At 47.2% G+C, this 13223-nt stretch overlaps 1 protein-coding gene across 2 annotated transcripts in view; it reads right to left on the reverse strand.

The window, feature by feature from the left end:
• The window catches only part of AFG3L2 (AFG3 like matrix AAA peptidase subunit 2), a 56876-nt gene that overhangs the window by 3117 nt on the left and 40536 nt on the right, over nucleotides 1-13223 (reverse strand). For both annotated transcript variants that reach the window (XM_070050510.1, XM_070050509.1), the window contains 5 exons: nucleotides 13062-13187; nucleotides 11555-11665; nucleotides 10216-10331; nucleotides 6428-6628; nucleotides 2478-2672 (listed from right to left, as the gene is read on the reverse strand). In XM_070050510.1, the coding sequence (XP_069906611.1) occupies nucleotides 2478-2672; nucleotides 6428-6628; nucleotides 10216-10331; nucleotides 11555-11665; nucleotides 13062-13187 (749 nt within the window). The remainder of the gene's footprint in view (nucleotides 1-2477; nucleotides 2673-6427; nucleotides 6629-10215; nucleotides 10332-11554; nucleotides 11666-13061; nucleotides 13188-13223) is intronic.

Below are 13223 nucleotides of genomic sequence, written 5' to 3' on the forward strand. Positions count from 1 at the left end.
CAGGCTGGGGCTTTAACCCTGCTGTGCCACAGCACCGGCCTGCAGATTGATTTTTGTGAGTAAATTTTAGGCAGAGCCATTGAGGAATGCTAACTAGTCACCCTTATTGTTCTGAAGCTTGGCCAACTCCTTGTCACCCAAAGTAAACTGGCAGAGTTTAGAGGGCTCCAGGGGCAGCCCCCTCTTCTTAATGGACTCCCTGTCTCCCGGCTGATTCAACATTATTCTTCACATGGTTAACTGTCTGATGGACCAGCAAGTACCTGGGACTCTGTACAGCGTTTCAAGAGCCTCACCTCATTAAACCAACTTCCCTCTACAGTTCTTTGCTACACAGTCAATGCATGCACCGGGAACATGGAAGGCTGGACCCACTCCCGCATCTCTTCTGAGCAAGGGACTTCATTCTCGAATCACTGCAGACCTAGTAACCAGAGGGAACTCACTGCCTTGTTTTCAACGTTGGGCTACCTGTCAGCCTGGCCTCTGTGCGTCATCCAGGAACATGGACCACTCACATCTCTTCTCTGGCCCTGGCCCCCACCTGTGGCTGCCGCTAGATGCCTCACAGCCACTCGAAGGCTCTCTTTCATTCTCTGTATTTAACCAGTAATCTGAGATTTCTCGGATCTGCCTTTGCCCTTTTATTTCTGTTGCCACCACCAGCAACTTCTGACGAATGTTAAACAGGCCTGCCACAGCCCCTGAACCGGTCTCTGCAGTCCGACTGCGTAGGTATGCTGTGGCCACATTATTTATTTATTTACCCTCCCCCACCCCCCCAAGAAACCTTTTATTTAAGAAATACACACCTCATGCATTTCATAAGTACAACTTTAGGAATTTAGTGATGCCACATTCTTTTTAAATGATAAACTTTAAGGGGACAATGCTGTGGCACAGTGGGTTAAACCACTGCCTGTGATGCTGCAATTCCATGAGTGCTAGTTCAAGTCCTGGCTGCTCTGCTTCCAATGCAGCTCCTGCTAATGCACCTGGGAAATCAGTGGAAGACGGCCCAACTACATGGGCCCCTGCACCCACACGGGAGACCAGGATGGAGTTTCACGCTCCTGCCTTCAGTCTGGCCCAGCCTCAGCTTTTGCAGTCATTTGGGGAGCAAACCAATGGACGGAAGATTTTCTCTCTTCTTCCCCCCTGTAACTGTGCAATTCAAATAAAATAAAAAAATCTTTAAAAAAAATGATAAACTTTAATCCTAAGGATTCCTTTCTGGACTACTATAAAAAAGTGGGTTTCTATTTCTGGATTATGATAAAACAAGTGAGTGGGCTTCTATTTCTTTTTTTTTTTTTTTATGGACTTTTTTTAATGTATTTGAAAGGCAGAGTTACAAACAGGTCTTCCATTCAATGGTTTACTCCCCAAATGGCTGCAATGGCTAGAGCAGGGCTGATCCAAGGCTAGGAGCCATGAGCTTCTTCTGGGTTTCCCACGTGGGTGCAGGGGCCCAAGCACCCGGGCCATCTTCCACTGATTTCCTAGGACATTAGCAGAGAGCTGGATTGTAAGAGGAGCAGCTGGAACACGAACTCACACCCATATGGGATGCCAGCGCCATGGGCGAAGCTTAGCTACTATGCCATAGTGCTGGCCCTCAATGCGGGATTCTATTTCTAAAACTGTCCCTCAATTTCCTACCAGCTCTGGGGGCCCGGCCCAGCTGCTCTAAGATTACGTCACATAGGACTGGGTCTGCTCTCCTCTGCATCTCTACCCACCTGGCTCCTCTTCCTCCCCCTCCTTCATTGTTGCTTACCAACCAATCCGTCAAGGCACAGGTCAAGCTGTGGCTTAGCCAGAGCCTTCCTGGCAGATCTCTCCTTCCTTGGGGCCCCTGCTTCACACTTTCAGTGCTTCAGGGGCACTGGTGCTCTCCGGTAACACCTGACACCTTAGTGACAGACGGCACGGATTCTTCTGGAACTGCCTAGTCCCAGGCACGCCAGCAGCCTGCTTCTCTGAATGCCTGCTGATTCTACATCATTTTCTAGAATTAGCTTTTCTGTCACTTGCATTAGGCTGTGCCCCCCACTGTAGGTGGGCTCAGCTGAGGAACAACATGAAAAACAAAGCACGTTCTTCATGGACGCTCACAGCCGAGCCCCGGGGAATCCGCCTCTACCAACTTCCTACTTAGCTAAATTGGTGGATTCTTTTGTTTGCCCTAGTATCATTCACTACCTACTTACTCCACAAGTGAAAAACAGCAGTAAATTCCAAGCAGGCAACAGACTTCATTAACAGCTCCCTAGGGCTTCCACGCAAAGCCACTAAAGCCAGGCGAGTGTCTGCTCCAGCTCATCACAGTTCCATTCCTTGTGGATCCAGAACAGATCCAGAACAGCAGATGGATGAACCCAAGGGTTGGACAGAGAGGGAATTCTGGAGTCTAGACACCAAAGAAAAAAGGCAATCTGTCACTGCACAGAGATTGTTTATACAGCTGCGCCTACCTTCTCCACGTCAGCTTTCTTTTCTGTAAGAAGCGCTACTGTTCTCTTGTAAGCCTCATTAATAAGTATTCGCACTTCATCATCTATCAGTCTTGCGGTGGCTTCACTGTATGGCTTCTCCAACACCATGTCGCCCTGGCGTGGGAGGTCGAAGGAGATCTGCCCGACCTTCTCATTCATGCCAAACTGCACGATCTGGAAAACAAGGTTCGCAGGATTACTCTCTGACCTGGTAAAACTACCCCGGGGCCTGGGGCTGGCTACGGGGACAAGGCATCCTGTGTAGCTATGGGCTGCAGTGGCAGCGTGCTGGAAACTCCCAAGTTGGAGCAGAAACCACAAACCCACAGACAATGCAGCAGAGACTCCCAGCATGACAAGGCCTGTGTAATCTAACTATCCGTGTGAGGGGAGGCACAAAGCCCACCCACGCCACCAGCAGGTTCTCACCGGGGGGAGAGCTTGCCACTTGGGAGGCTAAGCAGCACCGCAAGGGGTGTCTGCATTTGTCCTGTGTACTACGTCCTTGGGCCGGGGGACAGTGTGAGGCTGACCCAATCTGGACTCAAAGGACCCTGGAACTGACCAGCAGCATGCCAGGAAGGAGCTTCTGGGAGTAAACCTGAACTGAAGAGAAAAGAGAAGGCCCAGGGGCCGGCACTGTGGCATAGCGGGTAAAGCGGCCGCCTGCGGTGCCGGCATCCCATATGGGTGCTGGTTCAAGACCTGGCTGCTCCACTTCCAATTCAGCTCTCTGCTATGGCCTGGGAAAGCAGTAAAAGATGGCCCAAGTCCTTGGGCCCTTGCACCTCCATGGGAGACTAAGAAGAAGCTTTTGGCTTTGGATCAGCACAGCTCCGACCGCTGTGGCCAACTGTGGAGTGAACCAGCAGACAGAAGACCTCTCTTTCTCTCTGTCTCTCCTTCCCTCTGTGTAACTCCTTCAAATAAATAGACAAATATTAAAAAAAAAAAAAAAAAAAAAGAAAAGAAAAGAAAAGAAAAAAAGAGAAGGCCCAGCCAGAGCAGGGATGGCGAGAACAGAGCTGGGGAAGCCGGAAAGCAGGAAACCCATTTCTAGCACTTGAAGAAAATGAAGCAGGAGCAAAGCCAGGACACTAGGAAACCTGCCCTAACCACTTCCCTCTTAAGGGATCAGGGAGACAAATTTCATGTGAAAATGGGCAGTAGAAAATCCCTTACAAGTTAAGAAAAAGAGTAAGACGCAGAACAGTATCTCCACAGATAAGAGCAGTGTAAAAAGGTCCACAGAACAGGTAAACCGTGATCTACTACTTCAATTACAGCTCAAGGACTTGGGAAAATGATAGGAAATATGAAAGAACTACATTAATTGGAATTAGAAAGCTCAGATGAGGTGCTGGAATGCAGAGAAAATTATATAAAAGAATAATTATTTTTATAATTAACTTTAAATTAGAAAGAAACAAGGGCAAATAATCCTAAGATCTAATGCCCTGAAAGAACTACATAGTGATGGCTGGCGCTGCGGCTCACTAGGCTAATCCTCCGCCTGCAGCGCCGGCACCCTGGGTTCTAGTCCCAGTCAGGGCGCTGGATTCTGTCCCAGTTGCTCCTCTTCCAGTCCAGCTCTCTGCTGTGGCCGGGACTGCAATGGAGGATGGCCCAAGTGCTTGGGCCCTGCACCCGCATGGGAGACCAGGAGAAGCACCTGGCTCCTGGCTTCGGATCAGCGCAGTGCGCTGGTTGCATTGCACTGGCCGCAGCGGCCATTGGGGGGTGAACCAACGGAAAAGGAAGACCTTCCTCTCTGTCTCCCACTGTCCACTCTGCCTATCAAAGAAAAAAACTATATAGTAAAAAAAGACAAGTCAAATTTAAAAAAAAAAAAAATACTTTTAATGAGGCATTAAGAAGGATTCACATGAGGCAGGCATCTGGCCTAGCAGTTAATATGCCCACATCCCGTATTAGAATGCCCAGATCCAGGGCTGGCACTGTGGCATAGAGGGTTAATGCCCTGGCCTGAAGCACCAGCATCCCATATGGGCGCCGGTTTGAGTCCCGCCTGCTCCACTTCCAATCCAGCTCTCTGCTATGGCCTGAGAAAGCAGTAGAGGATGGCCCAAGTCCTTGGGCCCCTGCAACCGTGTGGGAGACCTGGAGGAAGCTCCTGGCTCCTGGCTTCAGACTGGCACAGCTCCAGCCGTTGTGGCCAATTGGGGAGTGAACCAGTGGATGGAAGACCTCTCTTCTCTCTCTCGGCCTCTCCTCTCTCTGTGTAACTCTGACTTTCAAATAAATAAATCTTAAAAAAAAAAAAAAAAAAAAAAAGAATGCCCAGATCCAACACCCAATTTTGGCTACCAATTCCAGCCTCCTGTCAGTACAGACCCTGGGAGATATCTGGGTTCCTGCCACCCACAAGGGAGAGCTGGATTGAGCTCCAGGTCCGAAGCTTTGGCCTAGTCCCAGTACTGGCCATTCTGGTCATTTGGGGAGTGTACCAGTGGATGGGAGTATGCTCTTGTTCTCTCAAATAAATAGGAACTTAGGAGGGAAAAAAGGATTTGAGAAGATGACAGACACAGAAGACAGGCAAAGAGGAGCTAAGAGATGAATGAAGTTGACGAAGACTCTCCTGGACTTCTAGAATGACATTCCCTGTAAACAGTCTGACCTCAGAATCAACCCTTAAGGCTTCCTGTTCTGGCTGAAAGGCCTGTGAGAGCATTTCAGGCATGGAAAGCCAAAATTTTGTGGCAAAAAATATCCTTTACACGAAGGATCTCTGTGAGATCCCAGTGGAAAGAAGGGGCCATCAAAGAAGGATGTACTTTTCTCTGAAGGGAGGAGAGAACTTCCACTTCGCTTATGGCTGTGTCCAAATACTGATGGAGTCTATGGACTCAAAAGGCTTCCATAGCCTTGGCAGCTCATGGCAAGAGCATCGGGTCATCACTGACATCATAAATGAGAGTGTTAATTGTTAAAGGAACAATGGAAGTCACTGGGCACTTACTCCCCATGAGGGACCTATGTCCTTAATGAGTCGTATGATGAGAATTAAATGCAAAACTTGTTCTCAAAAAGTACTTTATACATTGTGTGTGGGTGTGGGTGCAAACTGTTAAAATCTGTACTTAGCATAGAGTTGGTCCTCTGTATATAAAGTTAAACTAAAAATGAACCACAATGAAGAAGGGGATGGGAGAAAGAGTAGGAGGTGGGATGGGAGTTGGGGTGGGAGGGCAGCTATGGAGGAAAGAAAAGCGATTTCCCTAAAGTTGTACCTATGAAAAATGCATTCATTAAATAAATGTTTAGAAAAAAAAAAGGTCTGCTATTTGCATATGTACACTCCTGTGGTAAAACTTAACGAAAACAGGGGCCGGTTCTGTGGTGTAGTAGGCTAAGCCTTTGCCTGCAGCGCTGATATCCTATATGGGTGTTGGTTAGTGTCCCAGCTGCTTCTCTTCAAATCCAGCTCCCTGCTAATGAGCCTGGGAAAGCAGCAGATGGCCCAGGTGCTTGGGCCCCTGCACCCATGTGGGAGACCTGTAGGAAGCTCCTGGCTCCTGGGTTCAGACTGGCCCAGCACCAGCCATTGTGGCCATATGGAAAGTGAACCAGCAGATGAAAGACCTCTCTCTTCCTCTGTCTATAACTCTGCCTCTCAAATAAACAAACAAAATCTTTAAAAAAATTGAAGAAAATAAAATGACAACACCAAGGCAGGAAAGTGGTCACTGCCAACAAGAAAGGAGGGAACTGTGAGAAGGGACAGGTATCATTTATAACCACACTTCAGCCTCTGTACATACATTTTATATATTCAGGAGTAAATTTTATCTTCATATATTTTGATTTCTTTAAAATGGATTTAAGAAATGATCCTTGCCCCCAAAGCCTAAACCAGTGAAACACAGCACACCATTTCAGAGCCCTAGTGGGCGTCAGGGACTCACCTGGGCATAGGCGCTCTGAGTCACTTTTCTCAGGTCGTCCTGAGCACCGGTGGTAATTCTCCCAAAGAATATTTCCTCCGACACACGGCCACCTAAAGTCATGCACATCCTATCCAGGAGCTGCTCCTTGGTATACAGATATTGTTCTTTTGGTAAATACTGAGCATAACCCAATCCTTTGCCACGGGGGATGATAGATACCTGGTAAGTGGAACACACACACAACGCTGAAGATCCCACTACCAAATGTACACCCCAGCAAACCGCCTGCCTGCAGATAAAGCCAGCACAGCAGCAGGCCAGTCCACCACCCCAGGGTGACAGCACCCAGCAGCAGGGATAACTTCAGGGTAACTTCAGAGTTCTAGGAAGTGATTTTTGTCTTCTTGATATTATTCAGTTTTGACAAAAGGAGCCCCTTCTGGCAGCAGGGACATCATGCAGTCTGGGCTCAACTCACATAGCCACCCCTTGACAGCGCAAGGGGCCAGGCGGGCCACACGCTCAACAGTTGCTTTTCTTGTCCTCTTTTTGCAATTAAGTAAATCTGTTTAATTTTTTAAAAATCAACTTTTGGAGAGAATTTATATATATAAATCACCCATTTTAAGTACATACTTTAATGGGTTTTGACAAACATAACCTCTGACCACACTGGAGATATAAAACATTCTCATCGTGCCTAAAAATTTCCCACACACCCTCTGTAGTCAATCTTTTTGGTCCCAGTCCCAGGCAACTGCAGATTTGCTTTCTGCCCCTGTGAGCAAGGCCACAATTCCAGGAATTGCATACAAATGGCTCGTACTTTCCTGGGCCTGGTTCCTTTCCCTCTCTGTGATTCATCCTTACTGCTGTGTGTAATAGCTCATTCACTGTTAATGCTGTATGGCACTCCGCTGTACAAACTTACTAAACAATGCTTCATTCTGGATGGACTTAGGGCTAGCTTACGATATTCTAAGTAAAACAGTAACAGTCTTTGCATGGGCCTCCCTGTTCATTTCTGATTGCCTGCTCAGGTGCAAGTGTTTATTGACCTTTGCAAGAAATTGCCAAACCACTTCCTGAAATGGTTGCACCATTTTACGTTCCTCCATTCAGAATGCGCCACATCTTTACCAACCCTTTTTTATTTCAACCATTCCAATGAGTGTGTTTTGGTATTTAATTATGGTTTCACTTGCATTTTCCCCGTGATTAATAATATGACCTTCACATGCTTACTGTCTTCTTTCACAATATGTTACAATCCTTTGCCCATGGTTTTACCAGGTTGCTTCTTTGCACTCTTGAATTGTTTCTGTTTTTCAGATACATGTAATTTGTTGTATCCGTACATGGCAAACACATTCCAAGTAGGTGGTTTGCCTTCACTTTCTTAATGGTATCTTTTAAGAAAGTTTTAAATCTGATAAGATCCCATCTACCTCTTTTGTGGTTCATGCTTTTTATGCCCCAAGAAATTTTTGAACACTTAAGGCCACAAGGACTTTTACCTGCTTTCTCGAGAGGCTTTAAAAGGTTTAGCTTTTATGATCTACTTTGAATTACTTATTTCTAGGAGGTAAGGTCAACATTCACTTTTTTTTCTTATGAATACTGAGTTGCCAGAAATCCCTGTTGATAAGACAGCTCTTCCTTCTAGAATTACCTTCGTACCTCTGTTGAGAATCAAGTAAGAAAGCGTGTGTGGTCCCTTTCCACACCCTACTGTATCTCACTGACCTACATGCCAATCCTTTCCTCATTATGGTGGCTGTGCACTAAGGCTAAAGTCAGTCAGTAAACACTCAAAGTTAGCAGTCCAGGCTATTTTAGTCCCTTTGTAGTTCCATAATCTTTTTTAAAATTTATTTACTGGAGCCGTCGTTGTGGTGTAGTGGGTAAAACCATCACCTGCAGTGCCTGTTTCCCATATGGGTGCCAGTTCGAGTCCCACCTGCTCCACTTCCAATCCAGCTCTCTGCTATGGCCTAGGAAAGCAGTAGAGGATGGCCCAAGTCCTTGGGTTCCTGCATTTGCGTGGGAGACCTGGAAGAGGCTCCTGGCTCCTGGCTCCTGGCTTCAGATTGGCGCAGCTCCAGCCATTGTGGCCAACTGGGGAGTGAACCAGCGGATAGGAGACCTCTGTTTCTCTCTATGCCTCTCCTTTCTCTCTGTGTAACTCTTCCAAATAAATAAATATTTTTTTAAATGAGATTTATTTATTTATGTGAAAGGTGGAGTTAGAGAGAGGGAAGGGAAGAGAGAGAGGTCTTCCTTCTGCTGTTATTCACCAGATGGCTGTAATGGCCAGAGCTGGGCTGATCCAAAGCCAGGAGCCAGAGGCTTCCTCCAGGTCTCCCAGGTGGGTGCAGAGGCCCAAGGACTTGGGTCATCCTCCACTGCTTTCCCAGGCACACCAGCAGGGAGCTGGATCGGAAGTGGAGCAGCCATCTCAAACTGGTGCCCATATGAGATGCCAGCTTGTCAGAGAGCAGCCCAACCCACTATGCCACAGCGCTGGCTCCACTACCACACTTTCAATCCAGCTCCTGGAAAGGCAGAAGAAGATGGCTCAAGCGCTTGGGTCACTCACATGTGAGACCCAGATGGAAGTTCTGGCTCCCTGCTTCAGCCTAGCCCAGCCCCAGCTGCTGCAGCCTTGGGGGAGTGAGCCAATGTATGGAAGTTCCTTGTGTGTGTAAATAAATCTTAAAAAAAGAAAAATACAACTGTTCTTGAGTTCTGCAAGGCCACTAGTACCTACACTTATTACTTCTAGTGGCTTCTTTGCAGATCCTTCAGGATGTTTATGCACACTGTGATGCTCCCCAGCTGCAGACTTCCTCCCCCTCAATTTCTAGGTCCTTTGACACTGCTGGGCAGTCAGACACCTGCTTTGTGCTGCACCGGTTCGTACCACTTTTCAGGTGAAAAAACTCAAGACTTAAAAATCCCACTTGGCGGGGCTGGCGCCAGCACCCCATGTGGGTGCCGGTTCAAGTCCCGGCTGCTCCACTTCCAATCCAGCTCTCTGCTATGGCCTGGGAAAGCAGTAGAAGATGGCTCAAGTCCTTGGGCCCCCGCAACCATGTGGGAGACCTGGAGGAAGCTCCTGGCTCTGAATCAGCACAGCACCGGCTGTTGTGGCCAATTGGGGAGTGAATCAGTGGATAGAAGACCTCTCTCTCTGTCTCTCTCTGCCTCTCCTTCTCTCTGTGTAACTCTATCAAATAACTAAATCTTTAAAAAAAAAAAAAAATCCCACTTGGTGCAACCCTATCCTTCAGGGGAGGGTTTCTCCTTTGTCTTAGCTTCCTTTTCTGCCAGGGTCTCTGTGACCACTCCTCTACATACTCGGTTTAGGGATCAGCCTCCGCTCTCCTCCTCATTTCTAAGATTTTCCTGTTAAATTCCCAGTATTCTTTTAAATCCTGACCTCCCTCTTCTATGACCTCAAGACTATACGGCCAATGTTTTCACACTGGAGTATGGAGCTTACAGAAAATCCTCGAGAGCCGCACACTTTAACCACCACCGCCGCTGCTGCTGCTTTGTCAGGGCAGCCGCTCCCAGCTCCGCTGCGTTGGGACACTTTGCCGTCCCTTTCACAAGTTTGCTACCCCCACTTTATGACCTATCTGTGAGAGAGTTTATGTGACCACTTCACACAACGGTCATTAGTTTTTTGCTAAACTCCTCTGAAGTTAAACATCGTAAACATTTGTCCTAAGTGAGAGTGCTACTCTCCTCCCAAGGGAGTGCTCAGGGAGTGAGTTGGCCATTAGCACGCACGGCTTTACCTTGAGGAGCGGATCGGCATGTTCCAGGTACCAGCCGGCGACTGCGTGGCCGGCCTCGTGGTATGCCACCGTCTTCTTCTCCTCAGGCTGCAGGACCTGGGTTTTCTTCTCTAAGCCTAACAAAATATCAAAACCCAAATTGTGGTTTTGGCGACACAGACAGTAAAAAACAGTTACATGATGCTATCTATTGCCTATGTGGGGTGCATTTAGAGACTTCCGGAGAGGGGAATGTGTGGAAGTGCCCCAAGGCGCGCACCCAGAGAGGGCAAGGAAGCTCCGCACCCCTCCTCACAAGACTCAACCGCGTATCTCTTCCTCTATGTCCTTTACAACTAATAATGAAAAAAAAAAGTGCTTAGAGACTCAGCTGCCTACCATTACCCAACTACAGCAAAAATGCCCTCACTACCCCTACCCTCAGGCCCACTTCCATTTCTCTCATGCTTTTAAAGTCACAGAGCCAGGTGTGGGAAATAAACAGAAAAACAAAACTAAAAATAAATTAAAAAAAAAAAGAAAAAAAAACAGAATTCAGCACTTAAGTCATTTTAAAACATATTCCCAGAAAACAAGGGACTCTGGAAAGATCCTCAGCACTCAGTCTAGGTATTGAGAATGAGCTGCTGGCCACGAGAGACCTGTTGCCCTCTGCTCCTGATCCCAGGCTGATGCTGGGGCACCCACTACACCCACCACGAGCCACGGGCATCAGTTAGCCAGAATGGACCCGAGAAGGCCACCTCAGAGAGGCTGGGCCAACAAGTACGCTACAGAGCAAAAGACCTGCAGTCTAAGCACCCTTCTTCTTTGGTCCCTGAACCTCATGTTGTCACCGTGTGCTGTGAAAACTGACTCTGCCCAGTCAGTACTAACACAAATCACCACACTGTGACAAAAGCAGCTTTGCTGTGTTCAAGGTAATTCATCAAAGAGAATTTCTCAACTGATAATATTAAGGAAGCTGGAAGATTCGCACATACACAAAGCGATGCTCCCAGTGACCGCCCCAGAGAGCTGCAAGGCTGGGGAGTTAGAAGGAAGGTTAACAAGCCCCTCCTGCCTATCTGAAAAGACAAAGCATGAACTCCCCAGTTTACTGCAGGCACCTCTCATTTTCTCAGTCGGCCAGCTCACTACAAGCAGTTGCTCCTAGCTTGGCTTCCAGCAGCAGCGCTGTGAGATAACAAGCAAGTTCTACCTCAGAGCAGGGGGAAGGGGCACAGACACGGAGAGCACAGGGCAGGCCCCAGGCAGATCCCACCGAAACACAGAAACCCCGGCCTCCCTCAAGTTCATTTGCTCAGTCTCCTGACCCGAGTCCCATCAGCTGCCTTACCCCCAATCACTCGTTCAATTGCTTGTTCAAAATGTTTCTCATTTATGGAATCTGAAAGGTGTCTTGCAGCAATCAAGGCGGCTTCGTTACAGACATTGGCAACATCCGCTCCTACAAAATGAGCACACAGAACGGCTTACCACCAAAATACACCCACACTGCTTGCCACACACTGTGGAGGACTAGATCCAGAGTCAACTTCTCAACCAGCATTAGACTGGATAAGTGTTTTATGGAGAGATCAATCAGTTTGGTTCATGATAACTCTAAGCTTCTCCAGCATTTAGTGTAAACCTCGTATAATCTTGGTGTTTCGTACTGAGATGAAAGTATTAGTAGTAAACAGATAATTAAAGATGACCCTTTACCTTAAGACAATACAGTTTTTGTTGCAGCTAAGACAGCATTTTATTATCTTAGTTAACTCATTTAGTTTCACCATCTCTGCTGGGAAAATGACTTAGGTGGACACATTAGTTAATAAGCTGACAAAAAAATTATGAACATAAGCATTACAATAACCTAGGACACTCAATTAAACAACTTAAATTAAGATACATGAAGCTGGGGCTGGCGCTGTGGCGCAGCAGGTTAACACCCTGGCGTGAAGTGCTGGCATCCCTTATGGGAGCTGTTCCGAGACCCGGCAGCTCCACTTCCAATCCAGCTCTCTGCTATGGCCTGGGAAAGCAGTAGAAGGTGGCCCAAGTCCTCGTGCCCCTGCAACCATGTGGGAGACCCAGAGGAAGCTCCTGGCTCCTGGCTTAGAATCGGGGCAGCTCTGGCTGTTGGGGCCAATTGGGGAGTGAACCAGCGGATGGAAGACCTCTCTCTGCCTCTCCTCTCTCTGTGTAACTCTTTCAAATAAATAAATAAATCTTTTAAACAAAAAGATACATGAAGCTGCAATAAGTGTTGTGGCACAGCAAGTTAAGCTGCCACTTGGGATTCTTGCATCCTATGTCAGAATGTCTGGTTTGCATCCTGGCTACTCTGCACTTCTGATCTAGCTTCCTGCTAATGCACCTGGGAGACACCAGATGATGGCCCAAGTACTTGGCTTCTTGCCCTTACATGGGAGACCCTGATGGAGTTCCAGGTTCCTGCTTCAGCCTGGCCCAGTCCCAGCTGTTGTGGGCCTTTGGAGAATGAACCAGCAAATATAAGATCCATCCCTGTCACTCTTTCAAATAAATAAATCTTTTTAAAAAAGTATACATACATATTTAAAAATTTTTTTAAATTTAAAAACAAATGTCAAGCTTGCCAAATGCTTTTCAGATCTCTAACTTTTCCGATAAATACACGCATGTGGATCAGAACCTGCTACTGAGTGAGACGGTGGGTGTGGATGGGCTCGCTATGCTAGCTCCTCATATTCTGTGTGTGTCTGACATTTCCCACGTTAAGAAAATAAAAACACAGACTTCAGCAACCCAGGTAAGAGGTAGTACAGTGGACTGTGCCTGGTGCTTATCAGGGGCAAAACAGCAGTTATTCCACTCACCTGAAAATCCTGGAGTTAAGGATGCCAATTTTCTGGCCAGCTTCTCCTTCTCCAAGGCACTGTCCAGTTTTAGTGGCCGCAGATGAACTTTGAAAATAGAGGCTCTTCCTTTTATGTCTGGTGGTCCTTTAGAAATTATTAAGGAAAAAAAAAAATGTCAGA

The sequence above is a fragment of the Oryctolagus cuniculus genome, chromosome 10 (assembly GCF_964237555.1).
Source record: "Oryctolagus cuniculus chromosome 10, mOryCun1.1, whole genome shotgun sequence".
Classification (NCBI taxonomy): domain Eukaryota; kingdom Metazoa; phylum Chordata; class Mammalia; order Lagomorpha; family Leporidae; genus Oryctolagus; species Oryctolagus cuniculus.